Source organism: Microplitis mediator, chromosome 1 (assembly GCF_029852145.1).
Source record: "Microplitis mediator isolate UGA2020A chromosome 1, iyMicMedi2.1, whole genome shotgun sequence".
Lineage (NCBI taxonomy): Eukaryota > Metazoa > Arthropoda > Insecta > Hymenoptera > Braconidae > Microplitis > Microplitis mediator.
In genome coordinates, this window is record NC_079969.1 from 22520064 (window position 1) to 22547950 (window position 27887).

The 27887-nt window shown below is 30.5% G+C and overlaps 2 protein-coding genes across 2 annotated transcripts in view; both read left to right on the plus strand.

Annotated features, from left to right (window-relative positions):
- The first annotated feature begins 177 nt into the window (after positions 1-177).
- Positions 178-19424, plus strand: LOC130676012 (von Willebrand factor A domain-containing protein 8). Its single transcript, XM_057481969.1, has 17 exons — positions 178-445; positions 746-826; positions 1913-2322; positions 2634-2798; positions 7619-7777; positions 8620-8853; positions 9269-9475; positions 9551-9994; positions 10992-11690; positions 11811-12182; positions 13239-13390; positions 13490-13919; positions 15018-15769; positions 16433-16743; positions 17001-17647; positions 18948-19186; positions 19267-19424. The coding sequence occupies exons 1-17, from the start codon at positions 343-345 to the stop codon at positions 19379-19381; spliced, it is 5520 nt and encodes a 1839-aa protein (XP_057337952.1). The 5' UTR covers positions 178-342; the 3' UTR covers positions 19382-19424.
- A 678-nt stretch (positions 19425-20102) lies between these two features.
- Positions 20103-27887, plus strand: part of LOC130663027 (uncharacterized) — a 154099-nt gene continuing 146314 nt past the window's right edge. Inside the window, exons 1-2 of the mRNA XM_057462096.1 lie at positions 20103-20401; positions 21015-21558. Coding sequence (XP_057318079.1) covers positions 20103-20401; positions 21015-21558 — 843 coding nt within the window. The remainder of the gene's footprint in view (positions 20402-21014; positions 21559-27887) is intronic.

The following is a 27887-nucleotide window of genomic DNA, read 5'->3' on the forward strand; positions in this document are numbered from 1 at the left end:
GTTTACTTCAGGACCTAGATGTCATTGCATTTAAATTCAAATGATCAGAAATTACCGGCAGCGCATCATTTTTTATGACAGCTGAGTATCAAGAAAAATAAAAACAAAAACAAGATTTTTTTTTCAACTATGATACTTTGAACTTACATGTAATGATGTAAGTCATTAAAAATGACAAAATCAGTGACATAGTTTGACGTGTTTCATATTTTAGTTATCATTTGTTGTAATTAGAAATTATGTTACAAATTTTTACTTATATTATTAAATAAGATTTTATTTTTTAAGGTTATTGTTGATTTAGTTAAATAAAATATTATATATTTTATAATTATTTAAGAAATGTTATTATTTGAACCATGCCGAACTAGCACTGTTAGTAGAATTTTAAAAAATTCAAAAAATATAAATTTTTACAACTTGACATCAGTTGCTTGTAAATCAGGTAAATCCAAAATTTTTATGATCCTGAAGTTGGCAGACAATTAACAATTTTTGAATTTTTTTTTCTAGTAATTAATTACAAAAAAAAATATATAGAAATATGCAGGTGTAGAAAATTAGAACATCTATAAGTGCAATTATTTGGAAAGTTTTTTTTTTTTTTTATTATTTATTGACTTTTAAGAATTTAATAATTAGTAGACGTCGGCCAAATTCAGTATCATAAATTTTTGAATAAAATTTTTTTTGTTTTTTAAATTTTGAATTTGAAAAAAGGACTAAAATTTTTTTTAAATTCCAGACAGTGTCAGCGTTACTATAAATGATGTTTCAAAAAAAATAAAACCTGCGAAACATCCAGAATATATTCCTCAAAAGTACCGTAAGTAATTTATTATCCCGGGTAAAAAAAAAAATTATATATAATTGTAAATGATTATATATAAAAAATCGCCCAATGTAATTAGATAAAATTATATATACATATATAATGGTTTTTTGGATATAAACTAGAGGTGTGCAAATACTCGAATCTTCCAATTATTCAAGGCGAATCGCATCAAACAATTCGATTCGAGATTCGCCTCGAAGATTCGAATAGTTCTAAATATTCGAAAAGTTCGAAAGATTCTAATATTCCTAAGTTGCACCCTTGCCTCTGAGACATCTATAAGATATCAGTTTTTAGGCAACTTTTTGACATATCGATAAGGCATCAATATGTTGACAAAACAATCGGAAATTTATGTCGGCGAAAAAATATCTACTTAAAAGCCTTGAGACAAGTGACGACAAAAAGTAAATTACAAATAGTGGTAAAATAAGTCATCGACTTTTTAATTTAAATAAGACAGGAAAAACAACACAACTCGTCTGTCTCCGGAACCAACATTTGCATGTCGTATTTATACAAAAAAAGATGACTTTGAAACAAAAAAAATTTGTCATCCTTTTAAAAGACATCTCAAAGTTGACTCTGTGCTACTTGGGTTTCGGAAGGTTCGAATAGTTCGAAAGAGTCGAATAGTTCAAACTTTTTTAAATCTCACGTTCATTGAATTTATGATCATATGGACTATTTTTACAAAATTTATCAGGTACAAATATGAATAACATAATAGTTTTTCAATTTGATAAATCCATAAATACCAAATTTTTCAAATGCAATAATAGTATATTACACACCTAGGGCAGTAAAGGAAGAAATGTCTCAGATCACATGTTTGTTGACCTCGGCTTCATCTCGGCCGACAATTACATTTGATCTGAAACATTGCTTACTTTACTTCTCTAGGTGTGTAATATACTATACCGAAGATTCGGAAAAATTTTGAACTATTAGAATTTTCCAAACTATTCGAATCTTCGAACTATTTGATATTCGACTCGAATTTATTCGCATACAATTTTTTTACCTGTGATTTTTAAAATTAAATATTTTATAATTAACTTTTTATTATTACCGCAGTGATAAAAAATCCGAGTCAAGAAATATTAAAAAATTTACGATGGATGTTGCAAAAAGATATTTTAGGACAAGATATTTTTTTAATGGGTGGACCAGGTCCTCGACGAAGAAATTTAGCTCTATCATATCTCGAGCTCACAGAGCGCGAAGTTGAATTTATAGCTCTATCGCGAGATACAACCGAGACTGATTTGAAGCAGCGAAGAGAAATTTCTAATGGCACAGCTATTTATCATGATCAAAGTGCTGTTCGCGCCGCAAAACACGGGAGAATTCTTATTCTCGAAGGTGTTGAGAAAGCCGAGCGCAATGTTTTACCAATTTTGAATAATTTATTGGAGAATCGAGAGATGCATCTTGAAGACGGCCGGTTTCTTATATCACCATCTCGATATGATAAATTATTGCAGGTACTTTTAGATTTTAATTATTAATAAGAATGTTAAATTCAGTACGATCCTGGTTGGCAGACAATTAAAAATTTTGGAATTTTTTTTCATCAAATAAATTACAAAAAAAAAAAAAACTAAAAAAATGCACATGTAGAAAATTCAAAAAACTACAGGTGCAATTTTTCAAAAGATTTCTTTTTGTAGTTTATCATTTTTTTTAAATTCAAAAACTATCAGATGTCGACTAACTCCAGTATCATAATTTTGCACACCTTAACCGCGAAGCGGCTGAGTATTCTCAGGTTTTAAAAGTAAAAATTTATGTTTAGGATCATAGCCAAGAAGAACTTGATGCCTGGAAACTTGTACGTGTGAGCGAAGATTTTCGTGTGATAGCTCTCGGTTTACCATCATCACGTTATCACGGTCATCCTCTTGATCCTCCTCTCAGATCAAGGTTCCAAGCTAGACATATTGCTCCTCCGTCTTTTAAAGTACGTTTTATTTTTTTATCTTTTACCCATCTTCAATAATACATAAATTAATAAAACCTATATCTTTTAAATTAATCCAAGTACTTTTTAACAAAACCCATAAATTTATAACTCATATAGCAAAATTAATTACTTATATAATCAAAAAAGTTTTATAACTTTTTTTCATTTAAAATATTCTCCTGTAATTTCTTCTTTGAATTTGTATTACAACTTTAGATTTTTTTCTCACACCTTAAACCTGCACGCGATTCGATTTGAATTTTCAGGAATAGTTTTACTCCGAAATTTTTTTTTCTCTACAGTTAAAAATGTCACATGACAAAGTTTAAATGAATATTGAACTTCGTTCGTCCTTACAGTATATTACACTTAATTAAAAACAAATAATTGCTCAAGAAATAGTTTAATACTAATTACAAAAAAAAAAAAATTAGAGACATCTGTTGTAAAAATTAAAAAAAATGATTTATGCAAATGTCGTGACGTGTCATTACCTCTATGGGACTAAAATAATTCAGCAGGGATGATATTTAAACGTATACTTAAATCATCATCCCCTCCGGTATATAAACGTCGTCGCCGGTATATAAACCCGATGCCGTGGCTGCGCGATGATCACAGACATTGCACAGTTTGAATCGCGTGTTTCAAATGGTAGATACTTTTACTGTCCTGCTGTACAACAATAGTCGATACACCGAATTTCACTATTGTCACTAATATCGAAAAAAAAAAAAAAATCGAATTATAGAAATTACTTATCGATACTTTTTAAAAATATTTATTAATTAACTACTCGCCTAATCATTTATCTTCCGTGTAATTTTTTTTTTTTTTCAATAATTAATTATTTCAAAATTTTTATTTACTGAGTATTCAATTGACTCTAAGAAATAATTATGAAAGTCGATGACTTTTTTTTTTTAAATTTCGTGTCATTTTTATTTTTATTATCAAAGAAGAAAAGAATTTTTAAAAATTAGTTGGAATTTAAATTTAAAAAAATGCCAGCAATATGGTCGTCATCGGAAGGTCCGATTTCAGTAAGAACTGTTTGGGTAAATGGAATTCGTCATGCAATACTGACTCCAGATGATCCACTTTTGGACATCAAAGATCGTCAGCGTCCGCGAACGTCTTCGCCGAATGTTAATTCTAAAAAATATGTCAGTCAGGAATCATTTAATCGGTTGGAAAAATTTGACAACCATTTCATTGAGTTTCGAATGTTGGTTTGTAAAAAAATACTGGAAAATGATAACACGATTAAGAGAATAACTCGCAGACAGTCTGCACCTGTCAGTAAATCTTTTGAGTCAAGAGACCTGTTGGATGCACCACTGAATGAACTTTTTAAGATTTCGGTAAATAATAACAGTGTTGACAATTTTAAACAGGATACTGGTTATCAGCGAACATGTAAACGAGTGCTATCACGAGAAAGTTCAATCTGTAGACTGAGTGCATTGGAAAATGACGACAAAAATACTAGCAGTGACGGGATTATTAGAACGGTTTCATTTTCTAATGACTGCGATGAGAGTTCGAGATCAGAAGAAATAATTTCAAGTTCAAATCTTTTGTCCGACCGAGTGCTTCAGTGGATGGACATGTCGGGGATGGTAAAAAATTACAAAAATAAAGGAAGTAATCAAGAGAATTTAAGTGATCGTTCAAGTTTTATCAAATCGAAAGATTTAAATCAAATTAAGAGACAAAACTCTTCGCTTGTTTCGTTAAAAAAAATTTCTGCTGCTGATAACTACAAATCGACTTTAAATCAAAGAAGATATGAGTGTGACAGTTATCTCTCTGTAGTTAGTGAAAATAACAAGGAAACGAAAGATATTTCTGATGAAAAAGACGTATCGAGTTGTCAAGATAAAAAAATTCAACCAGACATTATTTTACAGACTAATAAATCTACTTGGTCTTCATTCGGTCGACCGCAGTTACATATTTTTATGCCTGATATAACTTCCAGTGAGGAAGAGATGTCTTCCCAAGATTGTCTTAGCAACGAAGACTCTCTAAGCCATAGCGATATTAATTAAATATAAATATTTATTTTTGAAAATTTGCTTCTGCCCTTTCGCGCCTTTTTTCATATGAATAATTTTAATTTTAATTTTGCTAGTGAGTTTTCTTTGATGCCACTTTAATTGGACTATTAATTAAAATATGTTTTGGTTATTAATAAAAAATTTTCTTATCTTAAGTGAGCATTGATGCCGTAAAGTAAAAAGGTGAGACTTTATTTTTCGCTCTTTCTTTTTGTTTTTTTTAGTTGGGTATTAGGATACAAATACCATTCAAATTTAAAGTCGATTGACCATCTTTACTTCGAGATATTTACTATCAAAGTTCGGATTGTCAACGTTAAGGGGATACGCTACCGGACCTCTTTCTCACACTCAGAAAAATAAACGGGGCTGTCTTTGTTGCACTCGTAGAGTAAATGAGAATTTTAAAACAATTTTTCTCGGAGACGAATTGGAATTTTTGAAAATACGAAATTTCTAGCTCTTTGTTAAGGTTTTAAAAAACACTAAAAACTCTCTATTTTAGGTTTCCAGTGTTTTTCCGTGAATTAAATTGAATTGAAAATCGGTTACCGTTACCCCTTAAGAGTAATGGAAATTTGCGTTTCAAGTCGCGTTCGTAATTTTAATAAACAGAAAATTAATGAATTTGTTCTTAATTAAAAAAAAAAGTATTCATTGTCTTATTATTGAGATATGACACCGCAAAGTTCAACAATAAATGAAAAAATCGATACTGTAAAAAATTTTTGGTGTGAAAATGATTCCCGAGGACTTTACACAGTTTACTCGGTGTAAATTGACGGTGTGAAATATCTACCGATCAGGTTTTTCTTTCACACCATTTGGTGTTATTAGCTCGAATATTTACACCATACTGGGGGCTCAAAATTTTTTTCAGTGTACCCTGTAAAAAATTTTGATGTAAAAATGATTCCCGTGGACTTTACACAGTTTACTCGGTGTAAATTGACGGTGTGAAATATCGAACGGCATCAGGTTTTTCTTTCATACCATTTGGTGTTATTAGCTCGAATATTTACACCATAATAGGGGCTCAAAATTTTTTTCAGTGTAAACTGTACAAAATTTTGGTGTAAAAATGGCCCCTAAGAACTTTACACGGCCTTGTAATGTGAAATAATGGTGTAAATTATCCATCCGTGTAATTTTAACACGGTGTAATCTACTTTTTTACACCGTTTCTTGTTATTCGTTATCATTCAAAATTTGAGACCGTGCGTCGTGTTACTTTCATACTGGCAGTGTTGAAATTTTTAACACCAAATCATTCACACCAAACTGCGGACTCAAAATTTTTTACAGTGTGTTGGTAAATTGGACAGAAACAATTTGGCAATATTGTAGCAGGACAACTACCTTAAATCAGTAAGGTTTAGATTATATCACGTGAACAAGTAGCATTCCATTACTGTGACCGTGCGAGGTAGCGCCAGTGTTGTAATTTCATGAGGTAATGAGAGCATACTAACTGCGGTTTGCGACGTATTTGTAAAATGCAAGTGTACATGCAATTTACTGAGGTCTTTTATCTAAAGTAGTTTAAAATCATTTTTAATTATTTTTATAAATTATAGTTACGTAATAAAATTATCGATAAGATGAATTACAATTTTTTTTTTTCTATTTGTAAGAAACTTTTACAAAATTAATTAAATAAATTACGTTTATTTATATTTTAGAGATAAAATTTAGTTATCAGATTTTGAAAATAAGGAAAGTTAAAATTAACTTTGTTTAAATTTCGGTATAAATTTAAACGACTTTAATAGCAAAAGTCTAGTCCCATCATTATCAGGTCAATAAGATAGATTTTGAGGTGATTTTCTAGCGTGTCAATGCCATTGTGAAATAGCTTTGTGTAAAATCGCGTGTGTAAACACAAGCCAGTTAAATTTGTGAGCTTCGGCTTTTTTAAAACATCAATTTAATCACATTTTTTAAATTGACATCTTGGATTTAATTGAATGCATTCTCAGACCTCTACTTTTTAAAAATATTCGATGACTATGTCATGACGTTATCGAAATTTTGTTAATTAATTTTTAAAAAATTAACCCATGAATTGAAAAAAACTCCGTATGCGAAGTGATCTAATTTTTAAACTCCGGGACTCCGAGTAACAGAATAAATTCAAATTTTACCGAATTTCGTTTGACTTCTAACTGACAACAACTGTAAGAAATTTTTTTTCAAATCTACATCCCAGCGAAATCGTAACGACGTTCCCTTTTTTTCAATTAATGTTTCAATTATTTTTAAATTAATCAATGAAATTTCGAAGATTGACACTTGAGTCATCGCATCTTTGAAAAAACCGGAAGCGCGGTGTCTATTTATACTGCGTGTCTAGAGGTGAATGCTCTCTTTGAACGATTGAAATTAATAATAAAAAAAAAATAATTGATATCAATTCTACATTCAATTGAATACAGAATTGATAGTTTTTCAAAGCATTTGATATCTAAATTGCAATAATTCGAGCGATTGAGTGGTTGATATTGTGGGTAGTAGGCCAATTCAAAAGTTTCTGATGGAAATCTTATAGTATAATCTCAGGATTTCGTGCCGTCCAGTACTTAGTCATGTAGACTACACTTTGCAACAGTAAAACCTTTGTTAATCACTTTAGAGTGCTACACTAAAGTAAATCGTATGAATAACATTCCGTGCATGTGATTTAAACTTAAATAATATACGAGCGAGTTTTGGTATAAATTAAACTAAGTCACATTTTAATTGTTTATTTTACAGGAACAATTAGATACTTTGAAAAGTTTAGCACCGCATTATGATACGGGAAAATTATCGCAACTTTTGTCCTGCTGTCATACGTTCGTTACTAAAGAAGCTGTAACTTTAGGTCTTCCGGATTTTCCACTAGATAATTTATCAACTATTGCTTCAATTTTGGTGAGCACAAATAAAATATCTATAGATACACATATATATTTGTCTTCATAATACGAAAGTGTGAAACGTTTCACGTATATATTCCCGTATGCATGTGTGTGTGTGTGTGTGTGTGTGCATGAACACATACTTTCTTGCTTAACAGAATTATTTAATTAATTTAAAAATGCTGCCGTACAATGGACGGTCTGGCTTTATGGGTATGAAGTTAATCGGCGTCAAATAATTTTTGGATTTTTTTTAAAAACGATAAATTGTAAAAAAAAAAATTCCAAAAAATTGCACCTATAGTTTTTAAAATTTTCTACATATGCATATTTTTAGTTTTTTTTTTTTTTTTTTTTGTAATTGATTTGTTGAAAAAAAAAAATTCAAAAATTGTCAATTGTCTATTAACTCTGACAAGGACTGGGTTCGACTCTCAACTCGGACCATCCATATTTTTCTCAATTTATTTATAGACTTTTGATTGAGGTTCCTTTCTTATCCTTCCCGATCTCTCCTATATCCTCATTCTCTTTCCTCATAATACGTAAGTGTATATATATGTGTGCGTATGTGTGAGGATACACAGAAAAAAAGGATTTCTTAGAGCAAGAAAAATTTTGCACTATGAAATAAAACAAAAATTTTTATGGCAGAAAAAGTTTTTTCTTTTCCCAAAAAATTTTTTCGCGACATAAGAAAATTTTCTTTTTCAATTCATAATAAAAAAAATTTCTTAGGGTAAATAAAAATAATTTTCGGGCGATTAAAAATTTTTTGCGCCAAAAAATCCTTTTTTCTGTGTATCAATACACAAATAAAATCTTAAAATAACTTGAATGTTTTATTTGAAACAGGATAGATGCCCAACTTTGTCAGTATTTGACATATTCTACAGATTTTATCCCTATAATTTATTTTTGGGAAAAGAGGGTAGAGATGCTGTTGAAAATATTCTCAATACTTTTGGCGTTTTAGATAAAAGTTATAATTCAAATAATATATCCAATGATAAAATATTAAAGATTGAAAAGAATAATGAATCTTGTCTTGTTACACTGGACAAAAATAATTCCCAAGTAACTTTAAATGTAAGTATAATTAATGAAATTATTCATTTATTCTTCTTTATAATATCGCAGGAAATAAAATTATTCCAAAGACTAGCGAATACAAATACCTGCAGTACTTTTATCATTAAAGTCATTTAGCAAACTTTTGATTAAAAAATTTATTCTTTTTTGATGCCGAATCTTGATAACTTTTTTTTTTTATTTATTTCATTATATAACTTCTAGTTAAAATTAAAAACTGCAGTATAAATTCCCAGGGAATTTATTTATATAATATAAATGATATATATTTTTATTTCATTGTATGTTGAGTAAAACTTTGTAATTAATAAAACATTAGAATGGAAACAACTTTTTAAAAATTTATTTTGTATGGCACAAAATAAAATTCAAATATTTAAAAATTACCGCCATAATTATTTAATATTTTTAGGTCCCCAGTGGCCATGGAATTGAAAAAAATTCAGAGTCGTTTTATATACCGACGTCTTATCAAAATAATTTATTGACAGATTTGATGTTGTCTCATATATCATCGGATTATTGTGTAATTGGTCCGAAAGGTTGTGGGAAATCGGTGATTGTAAGAAAATTTTCCAATGATTTAGGATATGATATCGAACCAATTGTCCTCTATCAAGTAAGTTTATTCATTAGTTTAAATATATATGAGATTATTTATAGATTTCATGAAAAATAAAATTTATTTATCAAGGACATGACGTCGAGGGATTTGATACAGCAACGATCGACAAAATCTAATGGTGATACAATTTGGAAAAATTCTCCACTTATTGTTGCAGCACTAGATGGTAAATTAGCTGTTCTAGATGGCATTCATCGTGTGCATCCTAGTACACTAGCTGTATTACATAGACTTGTTTGTGATCGAGAAATTCAATTGCACGATGGAAAAAGATTAATTGGAGCAGATCGTTACGACGAAATAAAACTTAAGTACAAAAAAACCGATGAACAATTGAACAATTCTGAAATTTTTCGAATTCATCCTTCATTCAGAATTATAGCGATGGCTGAGCCTCCAGTGGCCAATAGTTCGTCAGGTCAATGGCTTAATTCTGAACTATTGAGTTTATTTCATTTTCATGAGGTCAGACCTCTACAAAAATCCGAAGAAATTCATATTATAAAATCAAAGGTATTTGAAAATAGTATATTATACACCTAGGGAGAAAAGTTGGGCATTCCAAGCCTACACGGAGAGAAAAAAATAGTTCTGATTCCTATGCTAGCATGATAACCATTACTATGTTACATAGGAACGAAGATTTTTGTGAATCTTGCTCAAAATTTGATTCCGCATTGAATGAGCTATCGCTCATATTTCTGCCACAATTCTAAAGATTTTTTCCAGCATATTCACACAGGATTTTCACAAAAATCTTCGTTCCTATGTAACATAGTAATGGCTACCATGCTAGCATAGGAATCAGAACTATTTTTTTCTCTCCGTGTACCTTCCTCCGTGGTGTGTATAACATTTTTCACTAGATTTGTACCTGAAAGTTTAAATTTTTGCCTCTGTTAGTTGGAAGAATGGCACATGCGCTAATTTTTATCATTTGTTTTATCATAATAGAAAAGAACGACATTCGGATGTCTATTACACAGATCCCGATGTATTGATGATCCAGATTCCTGATGATACAGATTTTCTTACTTATCGACCGTAAATTTGAAATCAAAAAGAAAATGTTGAATTCAAGAATTTTTATAAAACTTCTAAGGATTTTTATAGAAAGTCTATAAACAGAACTTGTCATCGTCTAAGAAAAATTAAGAATCTATAGAAAATCAAGACTAAGAAACTGTCTAAGAAAATCCATAAAAAATTTTAAATTCAACATTTTCTTTCTGATTTAAGATCTACGGTCAGTGAGTAAAAAAGTAAATCTGTGTCATCAGGATCTAGGCGATTGATTATCTGTAGTGCAATAGACATCCGCCCAGAATGACTTTCTTCCCTCTAAACAGGGCAGGAATTAACATTTCTGGTGCAGGTGTAGTGAAAAATATTTTTTAATTTTTCTTTCATTAACTTCAATTTTCGTCATACTAAAATTGATTATTTAATATTAATTATATTATTAATATCTTAGTTTACATTCGCAATTTTTAAAATATTTAATTTTTAGTACGGAGACCCAAGCCCAGCTTTGCTAAAAATAATTGAACTAGCCCACACTTTAAGATCCTCGAAAGACTCAACTTTGCAATCGATAGCCGGATCTTTGAGTACACGACAACTGCTAAGAATAGCAGCCCGAATGTCTAAGTATCCAACTGATGATGTCTATGACGCGGTTCAGAAGGCCTGTCTTGCACGATTTTTGCCAGCGGTACCAAAGCAAGCCATCATCGACTGTATGAAACAACTTGGTATTAATCCAGTTGAAAAAATAAATGCGAAACCAATAAAATGTATCGTCGATGATGAAAAAGTTACAATTGGACAGACAACAGTAGATCGTTACAAAACAAATGCTCTGACAAAAGTACCGAATATATTATTTTACGATGTGCAGCAGCATCTAGTACTATTGGAAACTTTATTACAAGATTTTTTACTTGGGGAAAATATTTTACTCGTCGGAAATCAGGGAGTGGGCAAAAATAAAATTGTCGACAGATTACTCCAGTTACTAAATCGACCACGCGAATATATTCAACTACATCGCGATACGACTGTACAGACTTTAACACTGCAAACAATCATCAGAGACGGGGTTGTTGTTTATGAAGATTCTCCTTTAGTACAAGCTGTCAAATTGGGCCACGTTTTGTTAATTGACGAAGCTGACAAAGCTCCCACTCACGTTACCTGTATTCTGAAGGTAATTTTTTATTGCAAGCAGTCCTCGTGTACTTTTAGCTTTTCATTTCTACATACACTCACGTTTACATCAAATAAAAAAATTTTTATTGGTCACTAATTACGATAATAAAATTTTTAGACTCTTGCAGAAAATGGGGAAATGATTTTATCAGATGGAAGACGAATTTCTGCATTTAAAAGTAATGATCCGAATACGATAGTCATTAATCCGGATTTCCGAATGATAGTACTGGCCAATCGACCCGGTTTTCCATTTTTGGGAAATGACTTTTTCGGAGTATTAGGAGACTTATTCGCGACGCATTCCATTGATAATCCTAGTTTAGAAGACGAAATTTCATTACTGAAACAGTATGGGCCTGATGTTGATGATAAAATAATTCAAAAACTTGTTAGAGCTTTTGGAGAGTTAAGGAATATGTCAGACCAGGGTTTGATGACCTATCCGTATTCAACAAGAGAAGTTGTTAATATTGTAAAACATTTACAAGTAAGATTTACTTTCCTTTTTTTAACTGATAACCATTAAGTTAATTTTTAATCATTATCTAATACAAATATTTTGCACACCTCAAGTGTAAACGTACTGTCCCTATTCAAAAGTTACCATAAAATCCACTCAAATGAGATAAGAACTTTATGGAATCTAATATACGTATTTTTGGTTCATGGTCAGAGTGGATTCTATGGGAGCTATGGGGAGTTGTTTCACAAACATCATTATTAAGAATATATTCAATTTTCATTTCAAAAAAGAAGATTATTGACAGCAGACATTGTGATGTTTTTATGACTGAGATTAGGACCATGTTCTACTTACTAGGAAATTCCCAGTTTTTAGTCTCTGTAAGTCTCGTGTTGGGAGACTACATGTTTGCTGGGAAATTTTAGTCTCTAGTCTCTCCAAGTCTCGTGTTGGGGGACTACATGCTTGCTGAAAAATTTTACAGTCTGTAAGTTGTCTCTTTAAGTCTCGTGTTGAGAGACTTAATGTTTGCTGGGAAATTTTACAGTCTGAGTCTTCCGTAGTCTCTGAATAAGAGACTCTGGGAGACTTAGAGAGACCATGTGATACGCGATTGTTTGCTGGTCTTTAAGTAGAGACTCAGAGAGATTCAGAGAAATGTAGCAAGACTCAGCGAGCCTTCTAGAAACTCAGAGATTCCGAGAGACTTGAATTTTTCGTCTCGGGTATTTTACTTGTACCCGATGTTTGTATAGTTTCGCGTGTAAAAAAACCTTCCAAAAAGAATCCAGAAAAGTTCGATATGTGGAAGTTCCAAACTTGAGACAGATTAGAACTTTGAGTACTTTTTTTAACTCTTGTAATTTTGATAGTAAAAAAAAAGTTTATTTATGATTTTATATGAGCAAATTTTGAGTAAAAAAAGAAAGTTTTCAAAACATTTATTAACATAAACACAGTTGATATTTATGAAGAAATGGTGGAATATTTAAAAAAAATTTTAAATAATAAAAATTGAACTGAAAGAAAAAACTAAAAAAATGAAATTAAAAATAACAAATAAAATTTTTCTTTTTTTAGAAATTTCCAAACGAGCCTTTGTCAAGTGTCGTACGAAACGTCTTCGACTTTGATCGCTACTCAACCGAAACATTTGATACGTTAGTGAATATTTTACACAAGCATGGGATTCCCATTGGTACTGATGCAAATAATATTGCGTTGGCAAAAGAGTAAGAACTGATTGTAATTTTTATAAAATATGTAACAAAGAAGCTCATAAATAAATGAATAAAATTTTTTACATAAAAATGTTGTACATTCATTTACAGATTCCCTTTACCTGAGGTTAAATTTGGCGGCAATTGGACAATTTCACAGCAAAAAATATCTATACCTGTTCAAGAACGTTTTGTAAAATTAAGCTCACCATTTTATCCCGAACGTAAAACAGATTATTTAGATCGTGTTGAAACTAGGTCTGCATGGTTTACTGAAATGCAAAGCTACTGGACTATCCCACGTGAAGAAGCGGAATATGTTACTGGTTTGACGGTGACAAAAGGCTTAAAAAAGGATGGGATTGATGATAAAATCCATATACTAACTATGAATCCCATGTGTGTATCGACAATGACACCAACTTCTAAACAAGTTGATCAAATTTTCTTGAGTAATTTTATAAATTTAAATAAAATTTATCAACCGCGGTTTAATATTGCGTCTGATAACTCTGGAAATCTATGGATTCATGAAGAATCTGTGAGTACTTTTAATTATTATACTGTCAAAAATTTAATGAGTGTGGATGTAGCAGACATCAGATGAATTTAAAATTCTAAATGAATAGAGTAAAAAATTTTAAAAATAAAATTTTTAAAAAATGCACTTCTTAATTTGAAAATTTTTTAAATGCGCATTTTTAAAAAATTTTATTTGAACAATTATGTACTCTATTTATTTATAATTTTAAATTTGTCTGAGATCTGCTATATTTACACTCATAAAATTTAACAGGAAGCTTACAGCAAATTATTTGAAGTTATTGACAAATTTAAACCAGTTGAAAATAAAGAATATTAATATCATTATAAATTAAGGGCATTCTTAGACACACTCTCCCTCCTCTGTTTAAAAATTTTTAATGAACTTGAACTGTCATAATCGCGTTGAAATTTTATTAATTAACTGGATTGAATTTCACGGGAATATAAATTTGACAAAAAAAAAATAAAATTAGTATGTCTATTAGGGTGGTCGTTAAAAATTAAATTTTTTCAGGCGCCCGATATAAGCTTCTCTTTAGGGACAAAATACGTGGAGAATTTAGTTTTTTCGTTTTAAGTAAAAAGAACACGTGCCGCAGGACGATCAAAGTTCATTTTTCGACACAATCCCGGTTTTTTTTAAATATCTCATTAAATATGCAGATTAAAGGAAAAAATCATACGAACAATTTTGTAGGAAATTAAATTCTTGACAAAAAAGGTCATATTCATTTTTTTTATAGAATGTGTATTTATGAAGATATTTTTAAAAAACTTTTTTAGATCTTATCAATTGATGATCCTGAAGTTAGCAGACAATTAAAAATTTTTGAATTTTTTTTTCAACAATTTAATTAAAAAAAAAATAAAAACTAAAAATATGCACACGTAGAAAATTTTAAAAACTACAAGTGCAATTTTTTCAAAAAATTTTTTTTTTATAATTTATCGTTTAAAAAAAAATCCAAAAATTATTAGCCGTCGGCTAACTTCAGTTTCGTATCAATTGAGCTTTTGAAGGATCACAACTGTTGAGAATAAAATTTTTCTTAGAAGTATATTTCCTAAGAAATTTACTATTTCTTATTTCCAGTCAAATACTTTGGTGACGATCGACATTGACGATGGAAGCGCGAGAATGGTCCAGTTGTCATCATTTTTAAAAGAAGCCACCAATCGGTTTTCCGAAGCACTCAGAAGTAGAGCAGTTATATGGAAATTAAAAAACGAACTGATGTCATCACACGGTCAAGCTGTTCTCTACACCCCCAATGGCAATAAAATAGAAGTATTAAATTTAAAAAATCTAAATTTATACTCAATGTCACTTCCTTGGAACATAACATCAATTGCAGTTGTCTCTCCCCACAAATGGTTAATTCAGAATACGTCAAAAAATATTTTCGTTCTTGAAAAGTCCATTGATACGGCGCCCTGTCCAAATATTTTGCGGTCAGTAGACAAGGACAGTAAATCAATAAATATCGGACACATAACAAATGCTGGGCAAAGTGGATTTGACAAAATGAATTTGAGCAAAGCATTGAATCAGGAGATTGAATCACCCAATAGGCTTTTAATTACTGATTTAACTTATGCAAATATTGTCATTGGATTACCGGAACTTGATAGCGCTCATGAAATTTACGTTTGGCCACGAAATAAAAGAGTCAGGGCCAGTAGTTGTCCAGTTGTTAGTGATAATGGACAAATTATAAGAGTCTTATCATCTGAAGAAATTCCTAATGAAGCTGCAGACAGCCACAATAATCAAAGCAGTGTTTTTAATTACTTAGAAATTGTTGATGTTGTTGATAATAAAATTCGCTATCTTCCGATCCCAATGTAAGTAGGCACGAAATTTTTGCCTTATTTTTTAAATGAGTAGTTCAAATTTTTGATATTACGGGGAAAATATCGGTCTTATTGAAAAAGTTTTTGAACAAAAGTTGTAGGAAATTTAATTTTATAAAAAAAATGTCTCTTATGATTTTTTTATACGATCAATATTTTTACCGTAATTTAAAAATTAAGATTCATAATGAATGGTTCAAAATTTGATTAATTATCAAAATCTTAATTTTAAAATTACGGCTTTCTTATTAGTCCTAAGAAAAAATTATAAGAGACATTTTTTTTATAAAATTAAATTTCCTACAACTTTTGTTTGAAAACTTTTTTCATAAGACCAATATTTTCACTGCAATTCAAAAATTAAGATTCATAATGAATGATTCAAAATTTGATTAATTATGAAAATCTTAATTTTTAAATTACGGCTGTCTTATTAGTCCTAAGAAAAAGTTATAAGAGACATTTTTTTTAGAAAATTAAATTTCCTACAACTTTTGTTTAAAAACTTTTTTCATAAGACCAATATTTTCCCCGTAATATAAAAAATTTCACCCCTAACTATTAATTATTTTTAAATTAACGCAAAAATCCTGGCCCTAGTAATAATATTTAAAGTTTTTAAAAAATATATACAACAGTTTTAAATGTTTGCAGGACAAGCAGGATACCACCGTCAATTGAATGGTTGTATCCAGAAGGGATTCCAGTTTACATCGCGACTACTTCAGACCAAAATCTTGTCTCGGTTGACTGTACCGGCCGCATAAGTCTGTGGGAAACTTGTTCAGCGCATATTGAAAAATCATTACTCGAATGGCGTCAAATGGTTGGATCAGATGGTGAACATCTTCAGCTCACTAAAGACAGATATTCAGGACTTGATGCGACCGCTCCAAAACACGGAAAAGTTGATCCTAATAATGACCCACATGTTGGTGGTAACACATGGGCTGGTGGTACTGGAGGTATGTTGATATATTTTGGTACTGCTAGCATTTGTACTGATGATTTACTACATGAATTTCGATTTTTATTGCCCAGACTGAGCATAAAATTATCAAATACTTAAGAAATATTACAAGATACATTTTTTTTTACGGCATTTAAAATGATGACTGAGACTGAGACTGAGACTCTATTAAGTTTGATGCTGATATTGATCGGTAGCTTACAAATTATTGATAAAAAAAAAGTTTTTTTATTAATGACTAAAATTATTTAGGGAGAGACACAGCCGGCTTAGGTGGTAAAGGTGGCCCATATCGATTGGATGCTGGTCATACTGTCCATCAACTAAGTGATGAAGAAAAAAACTCAGTACCAGATCATGTGAAAAAAGCCGCGAGAGAAATGGGGATACGTGCATTCAAACAACGCTTGCAGGATATACGTATGAGCGAATACGATCACAATTTATACTCAAAATTCAGTAACGCAGTTGCGAATCAAGTAAAGACTTTGAGAGTAATATTGGGTAGCGTTCAATCTAAAAGTAAAGAGCGGCAATGGCTGAAACATCAAACGTCCGGTGAATTGGACGATACAAAATTGATTGAAGGATTGACTGGTGAAAAAACAATTTACCGTCGTAGAGCTGATAAAGAACCGGAAATAGGAACACCCTTGTTGAAACCAAAGAGATTTAGACTTGTTGCCGATGTTTCTGGCAGCATGTACAGATTTAATGGGTATGATGGTCGATTAGATCGTGAGTTAGAGGCTTGTGTTATGGTGATGGAGGCTTTCTGCGGTTATGAAGACAAATTTAAGTACGACATTGTTGGACACTCGGGTGATACGCACAATATTTTATTTGTTGATCATAACCAACCACCGGCAGACAATAAACAGCGGCTTGAAATTATTAAGGTACACTTTTAAATTTAATTATTTTACTGAAGTGTCGATTTGTTAAGATAATTTAAAAAATTAAAGCTTAATCTTTTATGAAAACACAGTATGAGTAGGATTTGAATTGAAAAAATTTGGAAATTCAGTACCGACTTTTTTTTAAAAAACTTCAGTTAGTTTTTGATGATCGCGAGCTTATGAAAGTCTTACTATTAAATTTCTTGTATTCAAAAACTAATTATAAGGTAAGAGACCCAGTACCCGATCACTCATGTATTTATATATCTATTTTTACTGAATATAGATATACAAATTCGTGAAGTGATCGAGTACTAGTTCCTTGATCGGGTACTACTATCGGGTCATAAAGTATTGACCCTAAATTTAAAATATGAATAACTTGTGTTTAAAAAAAATCGTATTAGAACATGAAACATATAGATCGTTAGATTAAAGTCTCTTCTACTCCTATCCAAAATTTCAAGAACCTAAAAAATTTTTTACCCGAGATATAAACAATTGAAGGTTGAAAAACGTGGTTTTTGAGGGGTATAAATTTAAGCACCAACTTTGATTGTTTAAAACTTGGTAAATAATTGTTCTGTTGCTACGCTGATTTTTTTGTCTATAGTGAATCCTTGCCGAATAGAATTCACGAAAAAAAAAATTTTATTTTTTATAAATTATTGCTATAATTTATAATTTATCATCACGGACCATCTTGGGATCTAATTCAGATACGAATTAGATTCAAATTTGTATTTACGAAGAAAGTGATATTGAGTATTTTACGTGAGCGATGACTGATGCTGATCGCGATTCTTCTGAATTATAAGCTTTTTTAGTTTCTACGCATTCACAAATTAATTTATACCCCTCAAAAACCACGTTTTTCAACCTTCAATTGTTTATATCTCAGGTAAACAATTTTTTAGGTTCATGAAATGTTGGATAGGAGTAGAAGGGACTTTAATCTAACGATCTACATGTTTCATGTTCTGATACGATTTTTTTAAACACAAGTTATTCATGTTTTTAATTTAGGGTCAATACTTTATAACCCGATAGTAGGTCTTTCACCATATAGAAAAAAAATTTTAAATTAAAATTCGTTTTTAAAATAACCATCAGCTTTAAAATAAATATCATTTTAAATTAATTGGCTTATGGACACATGACATTTATCACTTAAAAATTCAAAGTTATGTAAAATTATAGTATACAAATAAGTTAATTTATAATTTATATTTCTGACTGATTAAAATTTGTTAATAACTTAAAGTAATTATTTTTAATTAAAATTTTTGTTATAATTTAGATGATGCACGCCCATTCGCAATACTGTATGTCGGGTGATCATACACTTGAAGCAACTCAGCACGCGATTGCTAGTTTGAGTAAAGAGGATACTGACGAATCTATTGTTGTTGTTTTTTCTGATGCGAATTTAGAGCGATATGGAATTCCACCTCAACGACTAGGTCAATTATTGACTTCTTGCCCCGAAGTAAATGCGTATGTTATTTTTATTGGATCTCTCGGTGATCAAGCCACAAGGTAAATACTTTCACATAAATTAATCTAAGAAAAAATTTTTCATATAAATATTTTAAACTAAATATCATTGATTATTCCAGAGTAATTCAAAAAATGCCATCAGGGCGGGCATTTATTTGTATGGATCTACAAAACATACCTAGAATATTACAGCAAATATTTACTGCATCAATGTTAAATACCCGAAATCAATAAATATATTAAATTTTATAATTATACTATTTGTATAAAAAAAGAATTGAATTTTACTTAAATTTATTTTTTGAGTTTGAACGTAACATGATACAGAAGTTAGCCGACGTCTAATAATTTTTGAATTTTTTTCAAAACGATAAATTATTAAAACGTATTTTTACTCCGTTTTACCCTCGTTTCAAAAAAAATTTCCATCAGAAACCCGTAGCCCATAAGAATAAAAAACTTTTTCAAAACGAGGGTAAAATAAACTTTTTTTTTACTATCAAATTTACAAAAGTTCTACTCGTCTCGAGTTTAGAAGTTCTACATGTTGAACTTTTTTGGAACGAATTTTTTTTACACGGGTATGAAAATTTAAAAAATGCGGACTTAGACAATCAAAAAATCGGCAGGCGCATTTTTTAAAATTTCATTAATTAAATTAATCAGTTAATTAATTAACTTAAAATTAATAAATTGTCTCATATCTGATACATTGACACTCGTAACTTTTGATCCTTCTTATCTGTTGGTAACCTCATCAGGATGCGATTATTTTACAGAGATAGAGATAGGGGTGAATAAGATAATTTCGTGGGGGATAAATGCCCCCGTTAGTCTGGTACATTTTTAAATAAACAGCCGAATGTCTACGAGGATTCGCGATAGTGTACGAAGTGAACCGAGGGTATACGAGTGGAAAGGGGTATCCTGACATCAGTGGCACGCCGGTAGTTGAATGGAGCGGGTGTGGAAACGTGTACAGAGTGCGGGACGTCGTGGTACAGCCGGACGTTGTGGCTGTTCTATACAACCATGCCAATTGCACGTGGATTCGCGATCTAAACGCGGTGATAACACCCGTGGGAAAACTCATGGCCCTCAAACAATTGTTTGTTCTTGTCAAGTGCAACCCTGTCCTGTTCATCCTGTGCTGATTAGGGTACGACGCACGCGGCCTCGGAACAGCTGCGACTGCCCGCTGGAGTCGCAGCCGTGTCCCCACGTAAATCGACCTTCCTCGCGTAGAGTTAGAAGGTAAACATTATTTTTTTCTCTCTATTTTTAATACTCAAAGTCAATATGTGTTTTTTTTAGCGAGTAAAGTAAGAGACCCAGTACCTGATCGAGTTTTCTACATGATACTAAAGTCAGCCGATGTCTAATAATTTTTAGATTTTTTTTAAAACGTCAAATTATAAAAAAAATATTTTAAAAAATTGCACCTATAGATTTTTTTATTTTCTACATGTGCATATTTTTAGTTTTTTTTTTTTTTTGTAATTCGCTTGTTGAAAAAAACTCCGAAAATTGCTAATCAACTTCAGGATCATTTTTTTTTATCACTTTATTTTTTATTGACATTTGAAAAAATAAATATACATACAAACATCTAGAGTATGATTAAAAAAAAAAACTGATACATATTTACATGTAATTTTTATTTTCTGCAATGTAATTTGTTATACACATACGCGAACACAAATATTTGAATTTAAAAAAAAAAGGACAAGGAGATGAAGATGGAGAGCGAGAATTCACATCGGCTGTAAACTTTCGGATTTCGTTCCGCTGATTTGAAATTTTAGTTTTTAACAAAATTGAACATCCCCATTTAAAAAAAAGTAATTATCAATAAATTTAATTACAGATGTGATTGCCCTGAACGCCCGTGTCGTCACAGTTCAGCCTCAGGAGTATCACGTCGTCGTCCCCAAGGTTCCTTTTCATTTCCATCAGCTCCTATGCCTCCGCGAATTAAAAATTCCTCAAATATTGATGTATCCTGCAAATGTCCTGAGGGATCTAATTGCCAGCATTCAGTAGAAAAAACAGGATGTGAGTGCGATGCAACACCGTGTGCTCATACCATTAAATCACGGCGGTCGCGACGCACATGCGAGTGTACAAGTCAACCGTGTAGTCATTCAAAGTCTGCGGAAGGACGTATTAAGCGTGTCAAGTGTCGAGTGAGACGAGCTGGGTATGCTGTCGCTAGACGTACCGCTGAATTTGCTATGCTTGGATTACCCTGGGAACTGGCAACAGAGTGTGCACCCTGTGGGTCGGGTGTTTTTACTAGAAGACTGTGCCGTCGTCAGCAGAGTGATAATGAATTGTACCGGAGTAACAGCTTCAAGTTTGAGAGATTCGAGAGAACTAAAGAAGAATGTCTAACTCCAGTTAGAAAACAGGTAGGAAATTTTTAATATTTACGTCAATTATTTCAAATTCGCATCAAATAGTAGGTGTGCTGTCAACTGATCCCAACAATTTTATACCACAAATGATCCCTACAAAATGATCCCATCGACGTCTAATCCTATCGACATTCAGTTCAGAAAATGAAAGTTATGAAAATCTTGAGGAAACTGATGAATTAGATCAGTTGTCAGTTGGATCTAGTCTGTGGGATCAGTTGTTTATGGGATCAATTGTCGTGTGATCACTTGTCTGAGATCAGTTGTTATGGAAGCATTTATATAAAATTTAAAACAAGTGGAGAGACAGCTAAAGTTTATTTTTGCTGTGTAAATATAAAAAGTCAAAAGTTATTACAAAAAACATAACATGTATGCGCGTAATGTACTTGTGTGAATTGTGATAAAGAGTGACTTTAATGGCACCATGTGGACATCAGAATCGTCTCTCTATGGCCATTATACTTCATCATTTTCAAGTATTCAATTCACAGAGAAAATAAATATTTACGCTTCAAATAAACGGTAACTTTTTCTTAAAACTTGTGAAAATAAAAAAATAATAGTAGAAAACAATAAAAAGATGAAAGATTGAGAATTTTCTGGTAAAATGAATTTTTATTTTACTATTGTTCGGATATTTATTTATAAAGAAAAAGTTTTTCATTTTTATTAAGAATCGGTGTTGGTTTTTTTTATAAATTCTCTTGAGAATAAAATGCTAGCAGGAAATCAATAAATTTGAAAAGCTCAAAAAAACTAAATGGATTTCAGGATATGACCTATATTGGACAGAGATGGAGATAGAGACGCAACAATTTTAATTTGTTGTTGTGTTTATTTTTTTGTTGGCTTATTTAGTTTATTTTCGTAGTTTAAAAAAACAATAGTTTGGGGTATGATATATTGTGTAGGTATTTCATAACAATTCTTGATTGTCGCATCTGTAGAATGTTTAGTAGCCCCTCAATAGTAGTAAATATATGGCTGTGTCGCTAACCTACCCCTACATCAAGCATCAACGGAATTATCGACCGCTTTCTCACCCTTGCGCAGGAATAGTGTGGTCCTTAAATTATTTTAAACCCACCATTGATCATTTATATTAAATCTTTTTCAGCTAAAAATACTATTAATTATTTTATTTTATTCAAAATTTTGCTTTAACTTTCAAACAAATAAATTTGATAATTTCAAATATTTATTGCCTTGAAACGTAAAAAAAATAAATACTAGAGAGATGATATACTTTCTGGAAGCTAGTGGGTCTGGTAATAATTTGCGGCCAATGTCTTTTATAAGGAAAATTTTTTAAACATTACAACAGTTGATTAGAAAATACGTTTTGTTAATAAACTCAAAGCGGAATTAAAAAAAAAGGTAATTCTGAATCCAAAATGGAAGTAGATTTTTTATTATTTATTTATTTTAAAGTTTCAAGATGAAAGTGAATTGAAAATTAATTTTCTTTGATATTTTTAATGAATTTCGAGCTCAAAATCCGCCAGAAATAAAATTTGAAAATTTAAATTGCCGCCTTTTCTTAAATACTCAACCGATTTTTAAAATTTTTGAATTTGATCAAGATAATTTCCTAAAGAATAAGTTTATAAAATTTCATAATCATCCGTAAAAGAATTTCAAGAATATAATAATGACAGTTTTACCATAATACAAAAATCAATTGTGTAACTTTGAACCTTTATTGGAATTCGATAAATTATCGTAAAATAAAAAACAAGAAAATGAAAATACAGCTTAGACAACGGCAATGGGAGTAGTTCGGTGCTCGCCACCAGATAGCGCCTACCACTTGTAGTGTCCCTGGTAAGAAACTTATTTCAGAAGTTTTATATTCTAGTCATACGACAGAATCGGTAGTTTATTTTTCGATGGTCAACATTTTTGGAATAATTAATTATATAAGAATGACTTGATATAATATCTTTAGTAATGATATTATACTGAAAGTAATAAATATAATACTAGACAACAAGACTAACTTGTTTTCATTCATTAATGTGAATATTACTAGTTAATTTAAATATAAAATTGAAACAGAATAAAAATTATAGATACTATAAATATAAGTAAATTATGTACAATTAATATATAGTACAAAAAGAAAGATAAATAAATTTTCGTTTCTTTTTCTTATTTGAATGCCCAGCTGGCCTTTGAATATACTCGTACAGCCAATTTTTGTAGAGAATAATTGATAAATTTTTGCGTTTTCTGATTGTCGTTGGCACTCCGTGCGCATCTTCTTTATGCTTCTTCAAAAGCGCAATTTAGTTAAACAGAAATTCCGTGGTCTCCCACCGCACTTCACGCATTCAAAAAATGAAATAGAATTATCTCTCGGTTGGATATATTCAACCCAGTCAACTGCTTGAAAGTCACGTGATTCTAATTTTTGGAGCATCGCCTATGTTGTTCAATCCGATCTGCTCATCATCATATTTGGATTTGCTGTCAGAAACGCTGATTTGAAACCCTGGGCCTCTTCGATTGGGTAGCTGGCGGCGAAGGTGAGTGCTCAGACTCAGAATCCTCTGCGTTCAACCGAGCACTAACCGCTGCTGAACTGAGGTTTCGCTGCGGGGACGGCATCTGATGAAGAAATCCTCCTTTTCTTTGGTATTTTATTAGCTATGATATTCTTTCTACCCACTAAGGTTACACGTTTTCCGTAAAAAGTTGTTTAAGAAAAAAAACGGTGGAAGTAGCGTTTTTCGTATATTTTTAAATTTCAAATCGCCACCATTTCTAAACTAATCGACCGATTTGGCTCATCTTTGAACTTAACCGAGTTAACCATTCATAGTATAAGTGTTCTAAGTTTAATTAACATTCGTTCAGAATTGTAGGCGATATCGTTGCAACAAGGCGCGTTATATTGCATATATATAAACTTTTGAATTAAGACTATTTTTGGAACCTACTCGACGAATTATAATCGACTATTCCGAAATTCTTTTAAAATTCTATCATAGACAAATGCACGAGGTAGATTTATATGAGATCTACTAATAAAAAAAGTGGTCTTTTGAACTTATATAGAGTACTATAAGTGTTGAAAGCTTTACATATAATTTTGTTAAAGACGGACGAGATAATTATGAGACTAAATGCAAAGTGTGTCGATTATGAATTTATGTGGCAAGCATAACTTTGATGGCTATTATTATTATGCTGCACAAAACACATTCTCTAAGATGAGACTACAACAGGTTATTGATTTATTACATGAACAGAAATTTAAAGCGACTTATAAATTATTTTATGGGTGTAATTCCCACAACATACAGACACAAGGATTTTTAATTATTCATTTTAAAGAAGACAATTATGATGTGATGAGTATAAATACCAGATATATTTATATATATAAATGTCATTTCTATGTGACGGATAAATTTTATTTCTATGCTCAAAAGAAAAAATCCTATAATATAATAATTCTTATGTATGAGTATTTTTAACAATAGAAAATTTTTACCTGCAGCTTTTTTTTGCAAAATAAATTTTTATGATAAACATCTTTGAGTAAAGAATTAAAGTTTCAAAATTACTTTTCAACTTTTCGATGAGAAAATTTAAAATTGTAAAGAAAAATAAAACTATGTGTGTATGCTATGTATGTAAATATTCCGCACTTGTCGAGTAGATCGATCGGTTTGAATGGGCTTGCGGAATTCAAAAAGACTCAACAGTTATTAATTCAAATATATTTTTAACTCATGTTTTTTCTTTTAATAATTCATAATATGCCGCTATAATTATCTCAGGATCTAATTAGCTTTTTATTTCGGCGAGCTATTTCAATTAACTCAAGTATCATATCATTTTAATTAGTTGATTTGATTTGGGATATTGTAAGTGAAGAACTATGAAAATAACTGTTTTTTTTTTTAATATTTCAGGAGTATCTAATTTGGATGGTTTCAAAATCACATTCATGGTATTTTTTTTTTAAATCAGTGGATTAATTTAGGAAATATCGCAAACGGAAGATTTGAAAAAATCATCAGTTTTTATTAGGAATGTTTTTGAATTATTCGACTAGAACTAAGTCTAGAGCATTTGATTCAAACTTCGAACATAAAATTTTTATCTAATTTGTGATAAATTATCAGTCTAAAATATATTTTTATCTTTTAATGTAAGTGAAAATAAAAACTAAACTCCTGATTTTGTCAGCCCTTCGATTTATTAAATATTATACTATTATTTATTGATATTTTTAAAAATCCTTCAATGTCTGTAATAGCTGTCTCTTGGGTATAAGTAAAGCTGAAAGCTTTTCTCTAAAGAATTGGGTCGGAGACACTTTAAACTTCCAACGAGGCTAGAATTCGCCTTGGCACCCTGAAATAAAAGCTTGAGATAGGGAGGGCAATGGCGTCCGTGGATATAACCTGAGGGAATAACTCAGAGACTACAGGTCATTGAAGTAACCCTTATCATTGAAAAATATACTCTACTCATTCATACCTACAAGCGTTTGATAAAACAAAATAATAATGGCTCTAGTTTGCATTAATTGATTGTTTAGACTATTTTCCATATCGCCCTATTTTATTTTTAAAAAATATATTCTGGCTTAGAAAAACTTCATTTTCTACAGAAGACTTTAAACATTTGAACATTTTAATATTTTTATGATTATTTTTCTTGATGCAAAATTATTCAAAATTTATTCACACCGTCTAAATTTAACATACGTGGTGTAATTTTCACACCAAATTTTTACACCGTCATTGACACTACACAGTCCAAAAATTTTTGACAGTTTACCCGCTCAAATTTATATTTCAAAAGTTAAATATTAATTGCTGTCTGATCTCATTTTGCTAATATGATAACGTCAAAGGTGTTTGTGCGGCGTCATCGTCAAGAATTTAAATTAGTTTTACTCGTCAATACTTTTTTCCTGTTCTACTTAGAATATAAGTTATCTTAAAAGGAAAGGAAAAGAGCAGTGTTTGGGAAATTCAATCCGGGAAATTTTTAACGAGTTATTTAAAAGCGTTGGATGCTCGCATTTCACTCATAAAAATGGAGGTAACGTAAACGAGATTTCATTAGCATTGTAAATATCTGCTGTTATCTAGTGCGATTTTTTTTTTTTTTGGTTTTATTGTAAAAAGAACTTTGTGGAGTTTGACTTTTTGTGGCTGATAGTTTATTCAACTCAAAGTACTCGCCCGCTTTTTATTCTTTAAAAATTCTTTTTAAACTCAACTGTGATACTGTGAAGTATTGACGCATTGCTTTTTTTTTTTTTAATATTTATTAAAATAACCGATGAATGAACAATAAAAATATATACATATATATGTATGTGTATATAAATTTATTCAAGTAAATTTTTCGATTACATACATATACATTTTTATATGAAACGACGCTATAAATTTTCAAATCGATGATTTTTGAATGTAATTTAATTTATTCAAAAAAAAATCGCGGGATAGTACGCGAACGAGTGGCTAGTACTTCCATTTTGCATTAAATTTTCACATAGATGAATAAAATGATAATTACTAATATGCTAATATGAAAACTTGTCTCGTGAATATTTTATAGGTTTGAATTATCGCACATATTATAGCATTTTAAACGGTTAAGTTTTCCATGTAATTTATATCCGTATTTTCCGCGAAGATTAAGAGCAAATTTTAATTTTAATAATAAGGTCATAAATATGCTTTCTATTAATAAGTATGAGCAGCAAATTTAAAAGAACAACAATATTTCTTTAAGAGTATACATCCGTATACCCAAGTAGTACAGAGACAACTTTAAGATGTCATAAAGATGTCTTGAAAAGGACAAACTAAATTATATTTTGTCTTAAAGCCAAGTTTTTTTTATATAAATATATAAGACGTTAGTTCTAACGAATTGCAAGTCATAATTTAAACCATTAATTATAAGTAATAAATTATTTTTCGAGTATAAGATATTAATAAATAATTGTGTCAATAAAAAAAAAAAAAAACTCACATTTTGCGGTTGTGATTCATTCGGTGACGCTGAAGTCGAAAACTGAATTTGAACAATCGAATTGAACAAGAAAATACACTGATTCAAATCATTGACACAAACTAAACACTGTGCACTTATGAAACCCGATTTTACAATTGAAATTTTAAAAAATTACGTTAACAAATTTTTTTAAGATACTGGCACAAGGTGTAAAAAAAATATTTATACACTTATCACTGAACAAAACAAAATTACACTTATTCACAACACACTCACTGATATTTTTTAAACACTTTGTCACATGAATAATAATCAATAAAACTTAATTG

Excerpts from the sequence above, each read along its gene's own strand:
- LOC130676012 (XM_057481969.1), top strand. The coding sequence starts at position 343 with ATGTTATTATTTGAACCATGCCGAACTAGCACTGTTAGTAGAATTTTA. Across the intron at positions 7,778-8,619 it reads CAACTATTGCTTCAATTTTG|GATAGATGCCCAACTTTGTC; the intron begins GTGAGCACAAAT and ends TATTTGAAACAG. Across the intron at positions 19,187-19,266 it reads CTCGGTGATCAAGCCACAAG|AGTAATTCAAAAAATGCCAT; the intron begins GTAAATACTTTC and ends TGATTATTCCAG.